The following is a 25,266-nucleotide window of genomic DNA, read 5'->3' as shown; positions in this document are numbered from 1 at the left end:
TAGAAAAGAATAAAAATAATAGACTAATTCCACTCATGAACACAAACACAAAAGTACCCAATAAAATATTAGCAAACTGAATCCAGCAATGAGCTTATCTCAGGAATGAAAGACTGATCTTATATTTGAAAATATTTATAAATGTGATTTTCATTTTACATGCTAGTAATCAAACCCAAGGCCTCATACAGGCTAGGCAAACTCTGTACCACTGAGTTACATCCTCAGTCCAAAACAAGATTTTTTTAAAAATTAGGCAAATTGATGGAAAATAAATATTCATAAATATATAAGTTCTAGGAAGAAGAATAAATGGAGAGTAACTCCATCAGATACCAAAACATAATAAAGATTAAAATAAAGCCATTTTTTATTTTAAAAAAATAGGTAAATGGAATAGAATTGAAAACCTATAGTCAAAAATACACAAAGTAGAGTAATATATGACATAGCTTCATTTCAAATCATTAGGGGAAAGGTGAAATCAGAATAAATGATGCTGAAAAATCTAGCATACCAGCTGAAAAGGTGATTACATCTTTTCCTTCAAACAGGAAATTTAGATTAAATATGTTTAAATGTGTCTAAAAATAAAATTATGTAACCACTAGAAAAAACCTTGGAAATTTATTTTAAGATTTTATTATGGAGAAAGTCATTCTTTAAAAGATACAAAGTTAGAAGCATTAAAATACTGACAAATTTGACACTTAAAGGTCACAAAAATAACATCATAAAGTTAAAAGAGACATGAAAAACTGGGAAAAAATATTTGCAATGTATCTTCAGAAAACAAATGAAGTTTTTTGATACATAAATAGCACTGGCAAGTCATTAAGGAAAAAAATCAGTATCTTAATAGAGAAAAAATAATGGGTTGTGGTATAAAAAAAGTCACAGAAAAATAAATAAAATTACTTTCTAACTAAAGAAAAACATGTTAGACTCCCTTCAAATTCTACTGACACAAATTTAAAAAATAAGATAGTTTTCATCATACACAATATTGGTTAGAATGTGTATCCAAGAATATTCCAAGGCTTTGTGGGAGCATCAATTGAAATCACCTGTTTGGAAGGCAATTTGTCAGTTAATATTCACATGACTTTGACCTAATAATTCCACTTTTGGAAATCCACATTACAAATCCTTTGCATATGTGTGCAAAATATGTCCTATAGGCAAGAATATTTATAGCAGCATTGTTGGTAGTACTTGAGGTAAAAATAAATATTTATTTGTCGATGTGGTGCTGGATAAATAGGTTAGACTTAAAACATAATATGCTGCACTATTAAACACTGAGATTGATCTACATAGGATTAGACAATTTGTCTTCAAGGTATGTCATTGGACACAGAACATGAGACAGGACAGTTTAAGACATGTGCTCCCCCTGGGTAAAATAACACACAATAAATAAGCACATATGGATAAATACTTTGATATATGTATAAATACCCATGTATATGCACAGAAAGGGTTTTGTTCTTTTATGTTTATAGACCATTTCTTTAAAAGTAGACAAGAAACTGTTATCATTTGTGGCGAGAATATTGGACTGAGGGTCTGGGGTAGAAATGAAAAGTCTTAATTAAACATCTTTTGTGATGTTCAAATATATTTTTCCAATGTATATATTATTGAAAAATCTACCAGTTTTTAAAAAGTTTATAAACTAAAGGAATTAACCACTTTTTTGACTTGTGAAAAGAATAAATAAAAAGTAGATTTTCAATATGGTAAGCTTTGCATAAGAAAAACCAATCACTTGATAAAGCTGTGTTTTTTCACCAATATCTTAAAAAAAAAAAATGACACTTGTCCTTATGGAGCTCACAGTTCAGTGGGAAGAACTCACATTCTATCTTAGAGAAAGACTGCTGTCCTAGGGCTTAAATCTAAAATGTTTAGCAAATGTGCTTCTTTCCAAGATCATACAGGAACGAACTTAGTTCAATAATCCTTCTTTGTAGAGCTCACTCATTCCCTCAATAACTATCAACATCTCTGAGACAGTTGATCTCCCGGTACTGAGCTTCCATGGGAGACTCCCAAACGAAAGAGCTATCAGACATCTTGAGTTCTATCCGCTGGGCTTTTCAAAATAATCTGAATTCCCAAAGGTGTTACACATTTTCTTACTTCCAATCTTTTGACTACGTTCTTCCTTTTACTTAGAATGTTAATGCTGGTTCTTAGATTTTTAAAATTTTATTTGTTCTTTTTAGTTATATATGGCAGTAGAGTATATTTTAACATACTTATACAAGCATGATATCATATTCTAATTAGGATCCCCGTCTTATGGGTATGCATGATGTGGAGATTCACTGTAGTATATTCCTATGTACCTATAAGAGTCCTGTTAGAGTCATTTCACTGTCTTTTCTATTCCTATCCCCATCCCTTCCCTTCATCCCCCTTTGTCAAATCCAGTGAATTTCTATTCTCTCCCACTCCCAGCTTGTTATGTGTTAGCATCCACATATCAGAGAGAACATTTGACCTTTGGTTTTGGGGGATAGGCTTATTTCACTTAGCATGATAGTCCCCAGATCCATATATTTACCAGAAAATGTCATAAAGTAATTTTTTATGGCTGATTAATATTACATTGTCTATATATACCATATTTTATTTATCCAATTCATCTGTTGAAGGGCACCTAGGTTAGTTCCATAGCTCAATCTGTTGAAGGGCACCTAGGTTAGTTCCATAACTCAATCGTGAATTGAGTTGCTATAAACACTGATGTGGCTGCATTGCTGCAGTATGCTGATTTTTTTTAGAAAAAGAGAGAGAGAGAGAGAGAGAGAGAGAGAGAGAGAGAGAGAGAGAGAATTTTTAATATTTATTTTTTAATTCTCGGCGGACACAACATCTTTGTTGGTATGTGGTGCTGAGGATCGAACCCGGGCCACACGCATGCCAGGAGAGCGCGCTACTGCTTGAGCCACATCCCCAGCCCCAGTATGCTGATTTTAACTCCCTTGGATATATACCTAGGAGTGGGTATAACTGGGTCAAATGGTGTTCACATTCCTAATTTTCTGAAGAATCTCCCTATTGCTTTCCATACTGGTTGCAGCAATTTGCAGTCCCACCAGCAATGTATGAATGAAGTTTTTCCCCCCATCCTCGCCAACATTTGTTGTTGCTTGTATTCTTGATAATTGTCATTCTGATAAAGGTGAGATTATTTTTCACTGGCTAAATCCTACCTAAAAACAAATATTGGCTCAAGTGCTCCCCCAGAAAAGTAATCCTAACTATGGGCCCCATGGATAGGGTTAAAAACCTTTCTTCCTTGTTCTCACTGCTCTTCCTACTTTACAGTTAGCTAATTACTTGTCAGGTTCTCCTGTTAAAGTGCACATTTGCTTAAAGGGGCTGGGACAAGGAGACCTTTGGTGCCTGACATAGAGTAGGAACTCAATAATTTGATGCATTTAATTGCAGAATTTTACTATTTCCTTCAGTTCTCCAAGCATACACTACTGAGTTGACTTTGTTACTGATTTCCCTGCCTGCCTCTCCCTACTGCACCCCCTTCTCCAAGTCTCAGACACCATACTCACTTGTCCAGTGAAATGGCAGGGAAGACAAACTTGCCCAGGCAGATACGATACACAGCACTCAGGGGAACCTGCTGCACCTGCACACAGCTGAGCATGATGAAGTCATATTTGCAGATCAAGAGTGTCTTGTCTGTGACCAGCAGAATCTTCTCCTTCTCGTTGTTCCAGTGGTCTATCCTGCAGGGGTCATCACAGGGCAGAAGATGACATGGCCTTCCCAAGTTTAAGACAATGGCATTTGCTGAAATATCTAGCACAGAAGACAATGAGGTTGGATCATATTGGAGGGAAGAGGGACTGAACAGTATCTAAGGTCACGTCCTCTCTCTCTCTCTCTGAATCCATGACTAATTGTGGAGGGAAGGTAGGCAATGACAGGAAAATGTTTTATCATCACAGAACTCAAAGATTACCCATGGCACAATCCATTAGAGTAATACCAAGTCTGCATCCTGTGGCATTGGACTGATGTATACATCTCCACATCTTCTCTAGGAAGCCTTCATGGAGCACATCTTCCTCCAAAGACACCCCAAACAGCTCTTTATTCTAACTCACAAAATTGACTCACTAGTTTATGCTGATCTCCAGTGGCCACATGACTATCTGGAGACTTAAACAGAGGCCAACATTATCTAGAAAGCTCATATCCTTCTGGTAGAAATATAGCTGAACAAGTGAAGTGGGATTCTTCAAAATCAACACTAGATAAATATTCATTGATTTTATTTGCTTCAGAATTGAGAGTCCTTCAGGGCACACATGAGAAATTCTGAGAGTTAAGAATTCCCCCATGAAAGAACAAGAAGGAATCAGAACAGTGGTTTCTGGTTAGAAAAAGTGAGCATTTCTGTAATTCCCCTGACCCACAGCACTTTTTGCTGCTGTTAGTCTTTAGGGTATCATACTTTGTGACCTCTTAGAATTGTTTCAGCACATTTCATACTAAAAGACCAAAAAGGTGTGTTGGGTCAACGGGAAGACGAACGGGAAGAAACATGAAAGAGCAAAGGAGATGTAGAATACAGAAAGAGGGAAAAGCCGCAGATGGAGGAAAAGAAGGATGAGATCACTAATTGAAGTCCTGGTGGATGGCAGTCATTGAATATTTATAAAATTCTCTCTACATCCATCCTGACCCTCTGAGGAAGGTTATATTCAAAGTCCCTCTGCTAAACTATGGTGCTAGACTTGGCACCCAGTGGAAAGAAACAGAATAGAACTCCATAGATCTATTAAAATCTTGGTTCTTTGGATTCCACCCCCTCTAACACGCAGTGGTATTCAACTCCTACTCTACGGAGAGAAAGAGAAATCTTGATAGTCTGTTTAGCACTCTCAATCTTAGTCAGGAAGAGACGAGAATTCTGAAATGTCTTCTCAGAGATCTACATAAGCTTCTCTAAATAGATCGTATCTACTTAGCAGTACGTTATAAGCTGCTGCCTAATAAACCAGACTTGTTTTTAGTCTAAAATAACTGCTGCTTTTGGTTAAATGGTTTTACTGAAAATGTCAGCACTCCATAATGAGATTTATTTTAAAAGGTAAAGGATTCCGGGAGAAAAAAAAAAAAAAGGAGAATTCTTTTTAGGAACACAGAGTGCTCTGCTGTGACATAGACTCTGCATAATTTACATGCCGGGAATGTCTGAATTCAAGTAAACACACGGGCTTATAAATAGTTTAGGGCCACCATCTCTAGCTCTTGGGTGGTATATTTATTTATTTAGACTTCAATCACACCTTTTTTCCCTAAAGCACTCATGCAGAAAACACTGAATTACATATTCCTGATATTAATACCCTTGAAGTTTGGATGGCAAGAATAACAATAAATAAAGAAATACAAATAACAATGATACATTGAGTTTGGGCAGCCCAAAGGTTTACAAAGTCCTTAAATAACCAAGCTTTCATTGAGTCCCCATAATAACCCTTTAGAACTAACTGAATGTTACCACTCATTGTAAAGACAAGGAAACTGAATCCCGTAGAACTTACAAATGACTTGCCCAGGGTTTTACGAATAGGATATAAGAGCATGGGGATCTGACTCAGATACTGAGACAAGGGGCTTGCTTTCTCCCTAGTGTCATCACCTCCAAAAAGAGGCCCCTTTGGTGTGCTGTGCAAGTGTCATTAAACCCTGGGAGGAGCAGATGTGATAACAGGTACCACTCCAGGAACTGTTCCCTCCAGCAACTCCTTCCTCAAAACATCACTCATGACTGTCCTATTCCAACCTTGTCCTTCTTTGGTGTTCCCTGTCTTGAGGAAGAACTCTCTCTCCATCCAGGTGGGCAAGCTAGAGACTTTGGGGTTGTCCATTGCTTGTCACATTTCCTCACCTCCTGTGCCAGTTCCTATTTTATTCCCAGAATGTCTCTCAAACCCACCCACTACCCTCCCTCTCCATCCCCATCACCCTGGCTTGTCTTCCATTACCTCCTGCCTACACCACTGCCCTCATGCTCTCACTGTGTCTGGGATGCTCACCACCTGGACCTGGATCACCTATATCTGCTCTTGACCCCTTCCAACATGCTACTGCAGGGAGGTGACTCTTCAGATAAAATAAATCTCCTCTCTACCTGCCCACCTTGGCTTTGCTCACTTCAGCTCTCTGTGGCTCTTATGAGAAATGACAAAAAATTGTTAACCTGCTATGTACACAACCAGAGATATGGAAAATTGTGCTCTATATATGTAATAAGAATTGTAATGCATTCCGCTGTCATATATAAATACAAAAAATATTAACTAAAATGCTCTGCAGTGTTAAGCCTCACCACTACTTCAATCTCATCTCTGGCCAAGTCGCTCTGCTCTCTCCTCCTTCAGCTCATTTCAATTTCTTGGTTTTCAACATGCACCCTTCAACTAAGGGGCCTTTGCACCTGCTTTTCCCTTTGCATACAATGTTCTTGTTTATCTTCATCAACTAATTAACTCCTACAGAACTGACCTCCACCATCACTTACTCCAGCACACCTTCCCAAACCTCTGTGTCCATTTCACTTCTTTCTGATATACACTTACACAGCCCCTACATTTCCCTTTTATGGTACTTGTCCCAGCTGAAACTTTACAGTGATGTCTATGATTATATAATTCATGTCTCCTCTTCTATGCTGTAAACCCTGCAAAGACAGAGTCAGATCTTCCTATTGTGTCTCCAAGGTTGTAGGTTTCAAAAAAAAATATTTCTGAAATGAACTAGGTTGCTCTGTGCAACCTTGGCTTGGCTCATGCTGCCTGGGGCATTCAATGCTTGGTTTTATACACTGAAATATCCCCCATAAAGTAGCACAATTAAAAAAATAATCAGGGGGATGGAGTTGTGGCTCAGTGATAGAGCCCTTGCCTAGCACATGCAAGATACCACATAAAAATAAATAAATAAAATAAAGGTATTGTGTCCAGCTACAACTAAGAAAAAATTTTTTAAAGAATCAGTAATGTTGATGACATAATAATGAGAAAGAGTAGGATACACAAGCTACATACTGTATAGATGGAATTTTGTAACAATGGCAGCAAAATAATGTACATAGCCAATTTTAAGGTTGATTATTTTTGAGTGGAAGGATGTCAAATGTTTATTTTAATGCTTTTCATGCTTTAATTTACCAGAGTTGAATCCATTCTATAAGAAATATATTCTTCCTCTACAAGAAAAGAGATTTTTGAAAATAAAAATACTACCATCATTCAGGTTCCCAGCACAAGTATTTCCTGTCTTATAGAGTCTTACCTTTCTTATCCCCAAGTATGTGTCCTCTCTCTTCCTTTAAATACACACAACGTTCCCCATATTATAGTGATTTCTGTATCTACTCTACCTATTCCCTTTACACACATTAAATGGGAATCCATCCAGCATAGAATCCATTTATTTTCATATCTGGGTCTCTTCCCTGTGCCTAATCAGAGCCAAAAAGAGAACAGGGACTCAGCACATAGGCAGGGAATGGAGTGAAAAATAGAACCATGAGATCTATCCCCTCTGTTCTGAGAGCCAATGTTTCCTGCAAAGGATTGTTCACCACTTCTTGTTTGTCATTGCTGTTCCTCAGCACAAGCACCCCTGCCATACATGATGGGAAGGAGCCTAGATCCCAGGTAAGAAGAGGGTACCTGAGGGGCTCAGTGCCTGCAGTTTCCTAGGATGATAACAGATTCACCAGCAGAGGGCAACAGCGAACTAGCAATGACAAGCTGGACCTATCCTGTAAGTTTCCAGGGACCACCACCCTGTTGTTCAGATTATCCCAGATGCCTCCCTAGAAGCCCTAGCCTCACACCAAGAATACTTTCAGTTGCTTTTTAAAAAGACTGTGCCAAATCAGTTTGTGGTTTTAAAATGATTTCCTTCCCTGAAAGATTTTCTTCTAATAATATTCTCTCAATATCTTCCTTCTCCTATTTTTCTCTCTCCCCCACCTCATCTCTCTCTCTCTCTCTCTCTCTCTCTCTCTCTCTCTCTCTCACACACACACACACACACACACACACACACACACACACACCACTCAGCAATGATATCTTTCCTGATACTGAATGCAGTGACTATCTGTGATTTGCATTATCAATCTTTGAGCACGCCCCAAGCCTCTTAGGATGTCCAGGTCTTGGAGTATAAGACAGTGTGTTGGCTAGCCAGGAATCAGCATCCCAAGAGGAAAACACTGACTCATTCATTACACACATTTCCCCTGAGCATCCATTGCGTTCCAGACCCTGAAGAGAATCCAATTCTGGTTTGCTCTTCAAACATAAACAGAAGAAAAATGCATGGCATTAGAGCAAAGCAATTTCCCTGCCCCTGAGTTAAGTGGAGTCTTGTAAAACCTTTGGCTAAATAATCCACATACATTTCTTTCACTTGTTTGGTTACTCTTTCCTAGGGCCTCTCCAATTTGTTTAAAATAGGAGACCCTCAAAGTAAACTCTGTATTCCAATAAAAATTTTATGCCACAAACCTTCCTTGTTCACAGTTCTCCTAGGCTGGCTCCCTATGATGTGTTATTTTCTCCCTGCTCTGCTGTGCTCCAGTCATGGGCCAGGCTTTGTGCTCTTTAGAGGGAATACTGAGATTTTACTACTCTTAAGGATTCCACAAGACTCTCCTATGTAAGGGAAAATACATAGGGAAGAACAGTGTGGCACCCAAAGTCACAGTGAGACTTGATACAGGTGACTTGAGTCCATGGGGGAAGAACCAGGCCTTGGAATTGGCAGTCCCCTGCCCACAGGGTGAGCAAAAGGAGTCCCAGGCATCTATTTGACACCTTTAGAGAAGGTTCTTTTATCACCACTTCATTTCTTGGTGTCAGTGAAGCTCTCAGTGTTGGAAAAGCACAAATACAGATTATTCTTTGTAATGGGAACAAGGATAGAACTCAAGAGTGTTTATTCGTTTTTTTTCCAACACTTTTAATATGCACTTATAATAGGGCAGATAGAGTCTCTTCATAAAATATAGAGAAGACCTAAAAATATCCATTTATGAATGTTCCAAAAGCCATTTTTCTCCTGAGTATGGGAAGTATTATCAAAGGTATCATTAGATTCAGTTGACTGTAGGGGGCAAAAATAGTCATTTTTACTTTAGGAAACAAAGGAGTTTGTGAGTTCTGAAAATATAGTAAGAACTACAAGAGTGATTTTGAGTTGAGAAGAAAAAAATATGTGTGTGTGTGTGTGTGTGTGTGTGTGTGTGTGTGTGTGTTTGTGTGTGTATAAATCGGGTCTGGTGCTTTTGAGATTTGCACATACATACAAATAATTCTACTGTGATTATAATAATAGAAGTCCCCAAGTATCAAAGGGCCTGTCTGGGATCAAGTACTGTGCCAGATGCTATGTGTATATTAGCTCTTTTAATCATTACCAAACAATCCCGTTGAACACAGATAAGGAAGCTGAGTCCCAGCAAGATGATATGGACTGATTGTTTGTGACTCTCTAAAATTCCTTTGTTGAAGCCCTACCCCTTAACATGGTAGTATTAAGAAATGGAGTCCTTGGGAGAAGATGAGGCTTAGATGAGATAACAAGTACAGAGCCCCAGGAGAGTATGAGTGCCCAACCAGGAGAAGAGACATAGGGGTTTCCTCTCTGCCAATTAAGGAGACTGGGGAAGGCAGCTCTCTGGAGTCCAAAGGGAAGGTCCTCACTAAGAACCAAATTCACCGACCAACTGGTACGCAGGTCTTAGACTCTCAGCCAAAGAACTGTGATAAACAAATGTCTGTTTAAGTCATCTAGTCTATGGCATTAAGTTATGGCAATCAAAACTAATTCAGGAGTTTAACTTGTTCTAAGTAAAAGCCCAGATTCATCCAAGATATGTTTTGACTTCAGGCCCTGAACTCTCCACTTGACCAAACCACCAACCATCAGGAAGGTAATTAAGACTTTTGTTTCAATCAATAATACTGCCAGGTGCCTGTGTAGGTCTATAAAATGTCTATCAGACTGTCCCTAAGAAGTTTATAATATAATTAGGGAGAAAGATAAGTAAATCAACCATTATGGGATACAGTGGTAAGTAAAAAGATGGATACGGGTACAATGTGCTTTGGAAATCCCTATGAATGGCTAACATTTACTTACTGTTAGTTTCGTGTAAGTTTTGCTCTGTGTACTTTATCTGATTGTCTCATTGAGGTTTTCATCAATCTCTGAGGAATGCAGTGACATTATTTTACAGATGAAGAACTAAGGCATAAAGAGGTTAAGTAATTTGCCCAAAGTTGCATAGCCAGAAGTTTGGGGATTGGAATTTAAACTAAGGGAGTGTTTGGAATTCACTATGTTGTTCTGCAAAAAGGTGCTAAAAGGTACCCAGGACATCAAGGTTCTGTATGAAGTGTGCTTGGAGAGGATTTTGAAAAGTGAAGAGGAGACAACTTAGTATAGGGTAATCAATTTTAGACAGAAGGTAAAACATGCCAAAATACAGGGACATGTACATGATGACATGTTAGATGAAATGTCTTCACATAGTATGTAGATGAAAATCATGGAAACAGAATCACCTAACAATGTCAGAAAGCACTCACAAAAAAATTCTGACTCAGGAGTGTGGCAACGGGACCTAGATATCTATAACCTTTGGAAAGGTACCTAGGTTCATGACAAGGTTTTGAAAGACCACACGTTTTCAGGGTTTCTGAGGAATTTGAGTCATTCTTAGAAACTTTTAGCTACCCATTATAGACCCTCTTTGGCCTTAGTCCTGAGGAACTTTTAGCTGTCACTGAAAGATTGTGGATTTACACAGCCTTCAGGACTAGAATGCCTCAGAATACTTGTAAGTAGTTCTTGTTCACTCCAAACCATGAATCTTGATTTCCCCACTCACTTTATCAAAAGTTCTTAAACTGTAGGAATAAACACCTGTGTCTGACTTCACATGCCAGGATAACTAAGACTGGAGCACATCATCATATCATGACATACTCCCAACCTGGTCTGGTGCAGAGAAACTGCCTTGCAAACACCCGTTTCTTTTTTCACGTCCCTTTCCTGAAGACACACTATACTTGACCAGAAATTCCGTCACAATTCTTAAGAACTTGTATTGTGACCACAAATAAGTCTTTATCTTCTTCTCATATTTCCAAGTGCTAGATTTCTGAGCAGTGGCAGGCTTCCTATCATACAGGCCTGGGATTGAGATGCATCTCTGTCACTTACCAGCTATGACTTCATGCAAAAAGTTACTCACCCTTTCTGAGACCCAATTTCCACATCTCCAAAATGAAAATAATGGCTTTAGTGAGGACAAGAAATACTGCATGTAGAAAGAACTTAGTGTAAAACAAATAATGCATAAAATATTTAATTGCTATTGGTCATTGATGTAATGACAATGAAAAAGGAAATGATTATTCTAAATTCTTTAAATACTTCTGCAACATTTATTGAATTAATGAATGGACACATGCAATAAGTCTAGTTAGAGAGAACTCCTCAAGACTATTACAGTGTTCAGGTATACAAAATATTTGTGGGTTAATTTCCCTCAAATACTAAAAGAGCATTATATATATATATATATATATATATATATATATATATATATTCATTGTATACATATAAGACAAATTTCTCCATTTTCCAGTTTGCCTGTTTGTCTGACACAGCTGGGTGCATCCATTCATTATATTGGATATTATATTTGAGTTACTCTGGCTTAAAATATATACTACGTATCACTTATCAAGTTCCCCTTGCAGGTGGGTGCTACAGGACACCTTAGACAATAAGAACCTGGAGCATCTGGAACACACCACAGGCACGCCATGAGCACCAGTTGAAGCAATCGTGCCACATTCATTTAGATACCCTGAGCTCAGAAACCAGCAGTGGATTCAGATATTCACTCAAGTCAGAAGTCACAAGGGCAGCAGCTTAGGATTACAGCTCCAAAGCAAATTTGATTTTTATTGATTTGCAGTTTGAACTTCTCATTATAGGGTATAAAGAAGGTATTTCTTTAGAGAAACAATACCAGGAAACCAGGCCAGAAGTAATTCCCCTTACTGATCTAACAAATATTTATTGAAAAACGGTTACATTATAGGCTTTAGTGGTACAGTGGTGAACCAAATAAACCCCTATTCCTCTAACACTTACATTCTAGGAAGGAACACAGACAAAAATGAAATAAACAGATAAATACAGAGACCTGGATAAAAAGGCTTCAGGGGATAATTGTGGGAATGGTATTCTGGGTCAAGAGAGGACATACTGCAAAGGCTCTGGGATGGGATTCAGCCAGGCTATGACACAGCAAGAGGCCAGCACCACAGAAGCAAAGGAAGGAGGAGGAGAGTGGAGGAAGGAAGACTCAACCAGAAGCCAGATCACATGCAAGAACAACCACTGCTCCTTTGCAACTTATGAATACGTTTTCAACATTACCCATTTATTTTCCCTCACTTTACAGAGGGAGAAAGCAAGCCTCAATAAATTGACATGGGTCTAGCACAAAGTGATAGAGCCAAGGCCAGGAGCCAGCTCTTCTGACTCCTTTCTCAGTCCATACACATTCCATCATGCTGCACTTCCCACTTACAGTTCTTATGCTACCAGCCCATTTTGCTCTCCCTGCCCCAGTACCATCAGTAAGAGGATATTTGAAAAAGCACACAAAGAAAAGAATCTGGGTACACCCCAGCCTTCATCCTTTCCCACAAAACTACTGAATAGATGTTCAATAGCTCAAGTCCTCTATAGCAGGCCAAGAGTTCACAAGAGACCTGCCCCTGAGAGGCTCTCTTTCTGAATCCACTTTAAGGGACTCACTTGATTAGAAGCCGATAGAGCCGGCAGGAAGCAAAGCCCAGTGTTAAGGAGGCAGCAGAGAAGATGGCAGAGGGACAAGATAGAAAAAATGTACACATCTTGCCACCTACATTGTTCAATTTTTTTTGAAGGGATATTCCTCCACTGTGCTAGTTACTACAGCTGTTTGAATACAGGAGACACAGCCCAGATCAGCCAAACCCAAGAGGGGGAGATATGCTATAAAAATCCTCAGAGGAGTTCCACAGAAATCCGAGAGCAGAAACCACAGCACAGCTGGGCTCCATGGAACCTGGGAAATCACAAGGAATGAAAGCTACTCTCTCAAAAACTGCCTCTAACAGGATTTCAGTATCTCTGTATACATCTCATCTGTTTCCTCTTGACTAGAGTGCTCCTTCTGTTTATGTTTTATTCCTGTTCAGTTCAACCTTGATTATGACCTTGACTATGCCCGATCCTTCAAGTATTTTCAGATCCACCCTATTAATGTTGGTGTATCTCTGTATCTTCCAGTTCAAGATAAAGAATTCTGTTAGTTCAAATAATCCAAGTGAACTATCTTTTGGTTCATGGGCTGACTTATGGTCAAAAACTGAAATTCCACGATAAAAAGTGAAAATTTTCAGCAAAGAACACTTTAGTTTGTTTTTAAAGAATGGTTTTAGCTATTCTACTTTGTCTTCCATATTATTTTACAATAAACTTGTGTATATCTACCAAAATCTTGCTGCAAGTTTGATAGAAATTGTGCTAAATACACACATCAAATTTGGAAATAATTGACATCTTTACTGTGTTTTCTAATCCACAGCACAGTATATCAGTCCATTAGGTTTTCTGTTATTTCTTTCATCTGCATTTTATAGCTTTAAGAATGCAAGTTCTATGTGTGTTTTGCTAAATTTATGCCTATTTCTTCTTTTCATGATTATAAATGTTATTGTGTTTTAGTTTTGGTTTTCACTTCATTATTTCCGATGTGTAGGAATACTGTATCTGATTTATGTATGTTGATCTTGTATCCTGCAACTATGCTAAACTCATTTATTAGTTCTCTGAGTTCTTATGGTTATTTCTTGGAATTATCTTCAAAAACTATCATTTCATTTGCAATGTTTTTTTCTTTCTGATTTGATCTTTTTAAATTTACTTTTCTTGTCTTATTGTGCTGGCTAAATCTTCTAATACTATCTTGAATGCAGTAGTGAGAATGAACAACTTTTTTTGTTACTAGTCTTAAGCAGAAAGCACAACATATTTTTCAACAGCATGATGGTACCTATATGTTTTATGTAGATGATCTTTATTACACAGAAAAATATTTCCCTTTATTAATTGGAGAGTTTTTATCATAATACTTTTTCAGTATCAATTGACATGATCATGTGATCTTTCTTTTTTAGACAGTTCATATAGTGGATTAACTTGGTCGATTTTTTTTTTTAATACTAAACCAGTCTTCCATCCCGGGAATAAATTCACTTAGTCGTGGTTTACATCTCTTTTTATATATTGCCAAATTTTATTCTCTCTTGTTTTAAGAATTTTTGCCTATATATTCTTGAGGAATGTTACCCTGTAGCCTTACATTTGTCTGGTTTTGATAATAGGTTATATGGGCCTCACAGAATAAGTAGGAAAGTGTTTCTTTTATTTTTTGGAAAAGATTGTGTAAATTGATGTTCTTTTTTCTGCAAACATTTAATAGAATTCTCCAGTGAAACAATCTGGGCCTAGAAATTTCTCTTGAGGGAGATTTTTAATTACAAATTAAATCTCTTAATTGTTATAGGGTTATTCAAATGTCCTATTTCATGTTGAATTAGTTGTGGTAGTTCGTGTGTTTTGAGAAATTGACCATTTTGTCTAAGCTATCAAATTTCTGTATGCAGAGTTGCTAGTTATAACCCCTTATTATCTCTTTGATATTCTTGTTTCACTCTTGACATTGATAATTTTATTCTCTTTGTCAGTCTTGCTAGAGGTTTATCTATTTAATTGACCCTTTCAGAGAATCAGGCTTTTGTTTTATTAATTTTATCCATTTATAAAAATTGATTTCAACTCTTACCTACAATTTTTCCTTTCATCTGCTCACGTTAGGTCTTTTTTCCTTAGTTTTTTGAAGCAGAAACTTAGATTATTGATTTGAGACTTTCCCTCAAAATATATGATCACTTTTATTTTAGTGCTATACATTTCCCTTTCAGCACTGTTTTAGATAAACCCCACACATTTGTATATGCTATGCTTTTCTTTATGTTCAGTTCAATGTGCTTTTTAATTTCTTTGAGACTCCCTCTTTGATCCATGATTTATTTAGAAGTATATTATTTAGTTTCCAAGTGTTTACAGATTTTTTTATATAATCTTTTTACTATTGATTGCTACTTTGATGTTATCGTAGTCAGAGAATATATTCTATGATTTCAACTCCTTTAGATTTGATGAGGTTGGTTTTGTGGCTCAGAGTATTGGAGAGATCCGTACCTAAAAGAACATGTATTTTGCTGTTATTAGATAGAGTGTACTATAAATGTTGTCTATGTTCTGTTTATTGATGATGATGTTGCATTCTTCTAGATCTTTCCTGCTTTATTCTGTCTACTTATTATGTCTATTATTGAAAGAATGATGTGGAATCTCTGACTAAACTTACAGATTTGTCCACTTCTGCTTTCAATTCTGTCAGTTTTTATTGAAAGTATTTTTTAGCTCTGTTGCTTGGTGCATTCACCTTTAGACTGCTATATCTTCCTGGTAGACTGAATATTTATCAATGTCCTTCTCTTTCCCTGACAATTTTCTTTACTCATAATTTCACAATTTTATTAATTTATATAGGATAGCATTTGAGGAATCACAGCAACACTTGGACTATCCAGCTATGTCTCCTAAATAGACCAGTAGGGGCAGAAGCTTCCTTCTCTTTAAAGTGGTTGCTCTTCTAAACCCACCCTGGCCTTCCTACAGTAAGACATCTGGGGACAACTATGGACTCCATAGAATTAGACAACTCTTCATAGAGCACTGTTCAAATGAAGCAGCATGCTTACACATAGGAAACTATGGGATTTATCTATCTAACAACTGTGATAGCTCATATGTGTTGAGGTTATGATTGTTAAGATTTAAGTCTCATTTTTTAATGAAACATATTTGGCAGCCTCCTGTTCATCAAGATTAATTTTGTATTATTGGGTATTTATTTCCAGAGTCTACTGCCTTTCTAATAAATCAACACCATATTTGATATTATTCAGTAAATCACGAGAGAAGTGTCCACTGTGATCATGAAAAACACACAAAAACATTGGTGTATTGTAAATGTTAAACAATTTCAAAAATAACAACAATGCTTTGATTTTTATCTTATTGATATAAATGGTTACCATACATAAAACTATGTCAACATACTAAGGCGAGTTCATGAAAGGTTTTTGGAAGAGACACACACAGCTGCCTCTCATATGAGAGGGTTTGGGCTGGTTTCCACACAACACTGTATCAAGGGAGTAGAGAGGGGATAGTCAAGACAGAGAGGAATGGCAAGGCACTGGCAAACTGGGACCACATTTCCTATCTAAAAGACTGAGCAGGGTAGAAGTGGCCTACGATCTCCAATTAATAGTTACATAAAGAATGTGGCTCAAACTCTTTAGTCTGGTTATCAAAATACATGTATTTTCTTGTTCCTTCTTACTCTTTAGCTAGTTTCTAGCTCTCTCACACTTGCTCACCATAATCCAGCTGCACTGGATTGTCTGTGCCTTTGAGTATAGACTAAGGAGTGGGATAGCTGGGTCAAATGGTGGTTCCATTCCCAGTTTTCCAAGGAATCTCTATACTGCTTTCCAGATTGGCTGCACCAATTTGCAGTCCCACCAGCAATGTATAAGTGTGCCTTTTCCCCACATCGTCACCAACATTTATTTGTTGTTTGTATTCTTAATAGCTGCAATTCTGACTGGAATGAGATGAAATCTTAGAGTAGTTTTGATTTGCGTTTTTCTAATTGAGATGTTGAACATTTTTTCATATATTTGTTGATTGATTATATATCACCTTCTGAGAAGTGTCTGTTCAGTTTCTTGGCCCATTTATTGATTGGGTTATTTCTTTATTTTATTTTGGTGTTAAATTTTTGAGTTCTTTTATATATCCTAGAGATTAGTGCTATATCTGATATGTGTGTGGTAAAAATTTGTTCCCAAAAGATAGGCTCTCTCTTCACCTCACTGATTATTTCTTTTGCTGAGAAAAAGCTTTTGAGTTTGGATTTATCCCATTTATTGATTCTTGATTTTAATTCTTGTGCTATAGGAGTCTTATTAAGAAAATTGGGGCCTAATCTGACATAAAGAAGATTTGGGCCTACTTTTTCTTCCATTAAGCACAGTGTCTCTGGTTTAATTCCTAGGTTCTTGATCCACTTTGAGTTGAGTTTTCACATCAATGTTTATAGCAGAACAATTCACAATAGTTAAACTGTGGAACCAAGCTAGATGTCCTTCAGTTGATAAATGGATAACGAAAATGCAGTATATATACACAATGGAATACTATTCAGCATTAAAAGAGAATAAAATCATGGCATTTGCAGGTAAATGGATGGAGTTGGAGAATATAATGCTAAATAAAGTTAGCCAATCCCCCCAAAACAAATGCTGAATGTTTTCTCTGATAAAAAGATGTCGATTCATAATGAAGTTGAGGGGTGGGGAGCATGGTGAATTAGGGGAACTCTAGATAGAGCAAAGGGGAGGGAAGGGAAGAAAGGAGTCATGGGGTAGGAAAGAAACTACGTGTATGAAGACACCAATGGTGTGACTCTACTTTGTGTACAACCAGAGAAATGAAAAATGTGCTGTATATGTGTAATATGAATTATAATGCATTCTGCTGTCATACATAACAAATTAGAATTTTAAAAAAATCAATAAAAGTCCAACATTTCATGGCACAACAAATATTGTTGTGAGCATTATACATATATTCAGTAATTTCATCCATAAAAATAAGTTTCTTCATATCCCCATTTTATAGATGATAAAACTAAGACCAAGAGGATATGAGATTACACAATTTACAAGATTTGCAAGGTCCAATAGCTGATAAGTGATGGAGCCAGGCATTTAGCAGCACCAGACATTTATCATCTCTTGGCTCTTTCTGTGTCCTCCCTTACTGGTGGCAGTCATGGGAAAACAAACACTTCCAAGTACATTTTTGACTGCAGTAACTAAATGCCCTCACTGACCTATAATGCAGGTCACTGAGGGACCATTAGCTATCTGGATGAGGTTGCAGCCATGGAGAATTTATAGAGAAAAGCAAAGTGTTTAATTAAGTGGTTGTTGAAAACACCCACCCTGCATAAATAGATTCTGGCAACAGAGGTGCTTTTGTTGCTGCCAGAGTCCTGCCACAGGTCATTAACATCTTGATAGATTTGAGGCTCTTTTAAGCCTGAATACTTTCACCCAAGGACAGATGCAAGGCTTACTGGGCTTTGCTTTGCATTGCTTGGAGGCTGAGGGGTGCAGAGACAGGACTACACATGGACTCTGCTAGTGTCAGAAACTCTATCAAATTAAATTTGAGTCAAGCTCATAATTAGGTTCAAAGCCATAACATGTGCCATACACTGTGTGGAGTACTGGAAGGTGAGGCGAGATTGGCTAGAATTAAGTGAATCTAAATGCTTTCTCAATGTGCATGATGACTATACTCGTTATAAAAGGAGTCCAAGGAAGGGAGGTGAGATTACTCCTGTTGAGGTCATATGGAATGGTTCTTTGGACTTGGTATTCCTGCTGGACAGGAGAGATCTAGGCCAGTAAACAAGCAGGGAAACGCATTCATGTTAGAGGAAATCAGGTGATGAGTAAAACCATGAGGCCAAGACATAGCATCAGAAATTTGGGGAAACACCAGACTCTTTATTTTAAGTGATTATTTCTAAAGGTAAATAGGGATGGAGTGGGTAATTCAGTCTTACATACGGGGTCTTAAAAATGCAATGAAATTGTATGGAGATAGTGAGGACCCATGCAAGTGCATGGACCGTGAGCATGAGAGTGATCTGGATAAGTGCTTTTTAAATTATAAGGTGCACAGGAATCCTGTGACAATGCAGGTTCAGGTGTAGGAGGGCCTGAGGGATGGGACTTGAGGGTCAGCATTGCTAACAAGCCCCCAGGGACCATGGTGCTGCTGATCCCAGGACCACAATTAGAATATCGGGAATCTGGAATACCAGGAAGTGTGCAAAAAATGGTGTTAGGTAGAACAGTTCAGAATATTAACTTAAGTTACATAGTAGATTTATCCTTCAATCCATTGTGACTATAAATCTCTGATTTCCAGGTTTGGGGGTCTTTTATCCTTTTAATTATTATTAGTAGTATTTTCCATTACAGTTAATTCAGCAACCCTTATAACATTAGTAGACTGACAGGATCAAAGTGTGATTGCCTTTAGTCCATCAGTACCATTCACCATTCCCCACAGGTGTCTGAGTCTTTTAGTGATTTTTGGGCAAAGACTAAATAAAGTCAAATCAACAGCACAAGTCAGAGAAAGATCTGGAGAGGAAAAGAGGAAAAGGTCTCCAATGAACCTCTGACCCTTGTCCCTGCAAACAAAAGACAATCAACAGAGAAACTAGACACAGGCACAAAGATCATTTAACCAATTTAAACTGCAGTGATCGCCGTGTCAGAAGATGAAAAATCACAAAAGGCAGCGAGAGCAGTGTAATAAGAAGACAGCGAGGCTGGGAGGGAGGTGTCATGAAGTCAAGCTCTCCTGTGACCCTTAATAATAGGTTGCCACTGGACAGGTCATTTAATCTCTGGATTTCTTCATCCATAAAATAAAGCCAATAGTTCCTCCTGGCCTTGTCCCCTGGGTCTGTTTGAGGAGAGCAAGAGTGAAAGTGATCCCAAAGCAGTGCTGGGAGGATCAGAGGCAGCCTGGGCCTTGAAGATGCTTCTTAGTCACCTATTCCTCAACATTCCTTTGTCTCCCAGGCTCTCTTTGTTTTTAATTAAAGATTTGGGAGAGCTCTTTCTTCTGGAACATCTTTCTAAACACTTCCGCTTACATCACCAAGTCCAAGTCCAAGAAACAGAATTCTCATTTTTCAAACATGTTTCTGCCAGAGGAGCTACAGTGGGCTCGGCAGGGGATGCCCACTATGAAAGAGGCAGCCCTTGCCCATCACAAGGCTGTGATGTAATAACAAGGCACACATGGGATCGTTGCTCAATAGGAAAGGATTATTTTTAGCAAAAGTCAGGGCAGCATAAAGGGTTACAGCTTTAACACTGCCACTTTTTAGAGCTATGATGCTCTTCCTAGCCTTGATTCCCTTTTCTACAAACTGGAGGTAACACTTCCTGCCTCAGACCATTGCCAGGAAGTTCAACTAAGACAAAGTGCTTTTAAACTACAAAGTGCTACAGAAATGTTACTATTTTATCAAAAAAAAACATATTCAGATTCATCTTGGTACCAGGGATTGAACCCAGGAGCACTTAACCACTGAATCACATCTCTAGCCCTTTTTAAAAATGTTTTACTTAGAGACAGGGTTGTTTTACTTAGAGTTGTTCAGGGCCTTGCCAAATTGCTGAGGCTGGCTTTGAACTCACAGTCCTCCTATCTCAGCCTCCCAAACCACTAGGATTACGGGTATGCTCCACTGTGCCCCACTCACCATATATTTTCATTTCTCTTTCCAACTACAAAGTCTTACTCCGTCCCAATAATAGACATCCCTACTCAATGCTTCAATTTTAGAAGAATAACAATAAGCCCTTAAATCTGGATAATGTGGGTAGCTATTGACAGTTTGAAAAGTACTGAATAACAGGTAAACAATTGAGTAGCTTTACAAAAACTATATTGTGACCAAGAAAAACACAAGGAAAAGAAAAAGCAGTACCATTTAGAGATAATCTAAATTATATGCATTATCTCCATGTAATGGCAAATGCATGGTCAGACCAACTTATCACAGTGCTGGACACATTTCAAAAGCTCAAAAAATGTTATTATTAAAATATATGAACCCTTAGCAAAAATGCATGAAAAAAAGGTGGAATAACATAACACCAAAAATTAACAGTGGATGTTTTTCATAAGCCGTGAATTTCTTATGATCCAAAGAACATATTAAAACAAACTCCCAAATTAATAGAGAAAAAATAACCCCTACCCAAGTTCATGAAGCTACACTGGTAGGAACTAGAGGATCCCAAGTCTCCTAATTACAAATCTATCCACTTTCTATGACATCATTTTCCTACTTTAATTCTATGTCTGTATGTTTAATATAGACAATTAATTGGATTTCACATTCCTATTATAACAAAGTCCTAGGATAGAAACTGGGCAGGTTGGAGAAAAGTAGATAATTAAACACATTCTAAGTATTTTTCACAAAGATGAAGAGTAAGAATTACTTGATCCCAGCCACCATAGGCAAGTCTTCTCATTTAGCAATAATAAAAATAATGATGATGAATCCCCACCCCCACAACTTCAGCCTAATGTGTGCAGGGGAAGATTCCATCTCCTCCTGCCTCCTGAACCACTGTAGCTAAGATATCTCAGAGTATATGGTGCTGAAGAGCCACTTCACTGCTATCATATCATCCTCTCAGAGACACCAGAAAGTGTCAAGATGGTCTTCTCAGCATTGGCTTAATGGATCACTTCTCAAGACACACACACGATTTCTTAAAGTGTGCTTTTCCATAGGGCCAAGAAAGAGATTGAGAAGATGAGGTCAGAGCTAAACAAACACTATCTTATCTTTATTGCTCTAGAGGCATATAAATCTCCTTGATACACGAGGCAGAAGACCTGGCTCTTTTTAGGACACTTCTTGGGATATTCATTATGGTTTCAGCTAAACTGGGATCTAGCTTGGATCTGGGTTCATTGGATATAGCACTCCAGTTCCCCTCCTGGTTTCTCTATCCAGGCTTTGTGTCCTTTTTCCAAATGCCTTCAAAGTATTTTTCTAATTTAGAATACCATAAAATACTTCAACTGAATTCATTTGAATGCCATCCTCGGGAAATTGCTTTACTTAATTTCTTTTTATGTCCTAAGCTTCTACATAAGGCACTGTTTTAATAAACAAGCATTCCAAAATCCATTTAAAAAAATACTTTTGAAGACAGGATCTGGATCCATATGTAAAACTGCCTATTCAACCTCTCCACATGGGTGCTCTATTGGATACCTCAAAATCATATTTTCCAAAATTGTAATCAACAGGTACTATAACAGGTGAATGGTAAGATTGTTGGGAAGACTAGGTGAGATTGTGTGCATAAAGTAATTTCTATCATGTTTGTCTTATGATGGCTTCTCAATGAAATTGAATTATCATTTCCTTCAAAACCTGGAATAGTAGCTGGCAATCCATCGGGTTTCCAGGCCAAAACCCAAGAGTTGCCATGAATTTTCCTCATATGAAACACAAAGATCCACAAAGCCCAGCTATGCTGTATGTTATATGCTCCGTGTTAAACGATAAAATTCCTTTTAGTGTTTCTCATTTAAAGAGGGGACCATGTTAATCTTTTGCAGTAGAGGGCACCAGAGTGATATTTCAGGAAGAGGAGCCTGTTGTCATTTCCAGCTGGGGTCAGCAAGATGGATAAGAGCCAGCAAAGTCTGTCTCTACCTCAGGTCCAGAAAATAGTCTCTCTGCAACCATGTAGCCTTGGACATACTGCAATAACATTTCTCTTATTGCCTCTGTGCATACTTTATGCATCCATTCATCAATGAAAAAGGTAACTTTTGATGAATTATATAATAACTTCTTAATGTAAGAATAGTATTTCCTCAATTTTTAAAATAGTATTATGATGTTAGACCTGCAGACAGGATATGCTTTTAAATTTCACCTTCATTGTTAACATTTTCCATTACTTTCTTAAGTTTTGAAAATCAACAAATAATAAATCAAGAAATAAAGCTCTGACCCGTGGTGTTTACCAATTTCCACAGTGTAATGTTGTCACTGTGGCTGAATTTAAGTTGCCAACGTAATAGCAGTGAATGGGGAGTTAGGAAGAAATATGTCATAGCACAACATAATTGATATTTCATTAAGCAAATATAATGGTCAAAATTACCCCAGGAGCATGAATAACAAGAAAATGAAATAAAATAATCATAAAGTGGTGAGTTTGACTATATTTATTTTTATTTTACACTATATTTTTATGAAAATTTTATACAAATTAGTTTTAATAATAACTGATTCTTAAAATTCCTGAAGCTCACCAATCACCTCTTATGAGCTAGTGTAAATCAACTTTAATACACCATTTGGTAAGACCCTGACTGATACTGTACAAGTAAATATCTGTCACCCAACCTTCCACACATTGGTTTGTCCTTGACATTTCAAACAAATGAAGGTCAAATATCCTAATCTACAATTTCATGACAGCAAAGCTCTGAAGATAGCAGATCTTTACCATATTTTAGGCCTGGACCTGCCATCTATAGTTTTATTTATCTTACTTTGAATCACACATTTCCCTTCAAAATAATTACTATATTTAATTAAGGGGGAGGCTATCTTAGATTCTTACATTTCTACTTGGGACATAAAATAATAAATAATATGCATTGTTTTACTTTTGCGGGGGAGGTGCCAGGGATTAAACCAAGGGAGTGTTTAGCCACTGAGCCACATCCACATTTTTTTTTTTTTGAGACAGGGTCTCACTAAGTTGCTGAGGTTGGCTTTGAACTTACAATCCTCCAGCCTCAGCCTCCTATTCATTGGGAAAATAGGTATGCAGCAATATGCCCAGCTTGTTTTACCATTCTAAAATCTGAAAAATTCTCAGTTCTGATTCACATCAGTTTCCAAAGATTTTAAATAACTGATTATGGGCTTATACTGATCTTCATAAAATGTCAATACATTTGCTTTTTGCCAACCCTTTAGTGTCTTCACATCACTAATGGGATAGATTCTCAGTTTTTTAGCATAATGCAAAAGGCCCATAAGCATTTACTTCTCCAATTTCTCCTCCTGAGAATTCCCACATTGTCCTCCTCCATCAAACTATTTCTAGGAGTCTGACCAACCATGACTAATGACTGAATTGAGCTCATCAATCACTGCACACCTGCATCTTACACCTTTTGGAAAGAATCAGAACCCAATCAGCCTCATGACTACTAGAGGGGTGTTGTCCATCTTCCCCACTCTATCACTTCTACCTCTCCATCTGGCCATTTCATGCACCCCAACCTCCATTTCTCATTTGTAAAATGGTGATCATAAAAGCAACAAGGTTGCAGGAAGTTGAAGCAAATTTACAAATGTAAACATATGCTTTAATGTGTCATGTATATTAAAAGGCCTTTTACATTCATCATTCTGAAACTGGAATTCTTATTTAAAAGCAGATATACTTTGCATTACTGGAAGAGCAACCAGAGTCATTTCATCTCCATGCAGGAGCTGAGAGTCAATATGCATGAATCCCCATCATCTCCACCATACACAGAAGTGTTATGAGAGGGTCTGTGTGGTTGGTGGGATTAAAGAAGTTGGTCTACATTGAGGATTTTATAATTCATGGGACCTGAATGAATGAGTCTCTCTTCTCTATAAAATAAAGAAGCAAGGGGCAGGGTAGTCCCAGGCTCTCTCTTTCTGAGCTTGTATGTTTGTTTGTTTGATTTGGTTTTTATTGTTTTGCTGTTGCTGTTTTAGCAGCCCCTTTTGTTTGTTTTCATTGCTACTGTTTCTTTTCCCTTTCCCCATATTGATGTCCCACAATCTCTTAATCAAACAAACAAAAAGACTTAACTATTCAAGACCTTTGGGAGCTTCTGTCAACCCTCCTCTTTCTGACAATGGGGCCTCCCTCCTGTGTCTGAACAGACACAGTGACTGAGCCTCATTCATTAATTCAGAAGACAGCCCTTCCCATTGCACAAGACCCCAAAGGACAAGCTTTAAGGTTTAAGTAGCAAAGAGAAGAAAGTAGCAATTCTCACCATGGTGGAAATGACTAAAATCAGAACCTTTCTTGAAACCATCTTTTAATTGAAAGGAGAAATTAAAGAATTATGGCAGAGAAGCAGACTGAAAAGAATACCAAACCCATCTCATATAAGGTGAGATCGGTTCCAAACCATAGGAAAGAAATGTGAAAGCAAACATGATTGCATGGAACCCCATGTACACAAGATAGATCACTCATTGTTGTCCTTAATTTAGATGAGTACCAAAAAATAAAGGAGAAATGGAAAATGAGTCTATAGATAGGCTTTACCCATTTCAGAACTTCTTATTAGATTCAC

At 37.6% G+C, this 25,266-nt stretch overlaps 1 protein-coding gene across 5 annotated transcripts in view; it reads right to left on the bottom strand.

Annotated features, from left to right (window-relative positions):
* Window positions 1–25,266, bottom strand: part of Tprg1 (tumor protein p63 regulated 1) — a 170,959-nt gene that overhangs the window by 68,756 nt on the left and 76,937 nt on the right. For all 5 annotated transcript variants that reach the window (XM_078043849.1, XM_078043850.1, XM_078043851.1 and 2 more), the window contains one exon: window positions 3,582–3,758. In XM_078043849.1, the coding sequence (XP_077899975.1) occupies window positions 3,582–3,758 (177 nt within the window). The remainder of the gene's footprint in view (window positions 1–3,581; window positions 3,759–25,266) is intronic.

This window comes from Ictidomys tridecemlineatus, chromosome 3 (genome assembly GCF_052094955.1).
Source record: "Ictidomys tridecemlineatus isolate mIctTri1 chromosome 3, mIctTri1.hap1, whole genome shotgun sequence".
Lineage (NCBI taxonomy): Eukaryota > Metazoa > Chordata > Mammalia > Rodentia > Sciuridae > Ictidomys > Ictidomys tridecemlineatus.
Note: the sequence above shows the minus strand (reverse complement) of the source record. Positions and strands in the feature narration are given on the sequence as shown.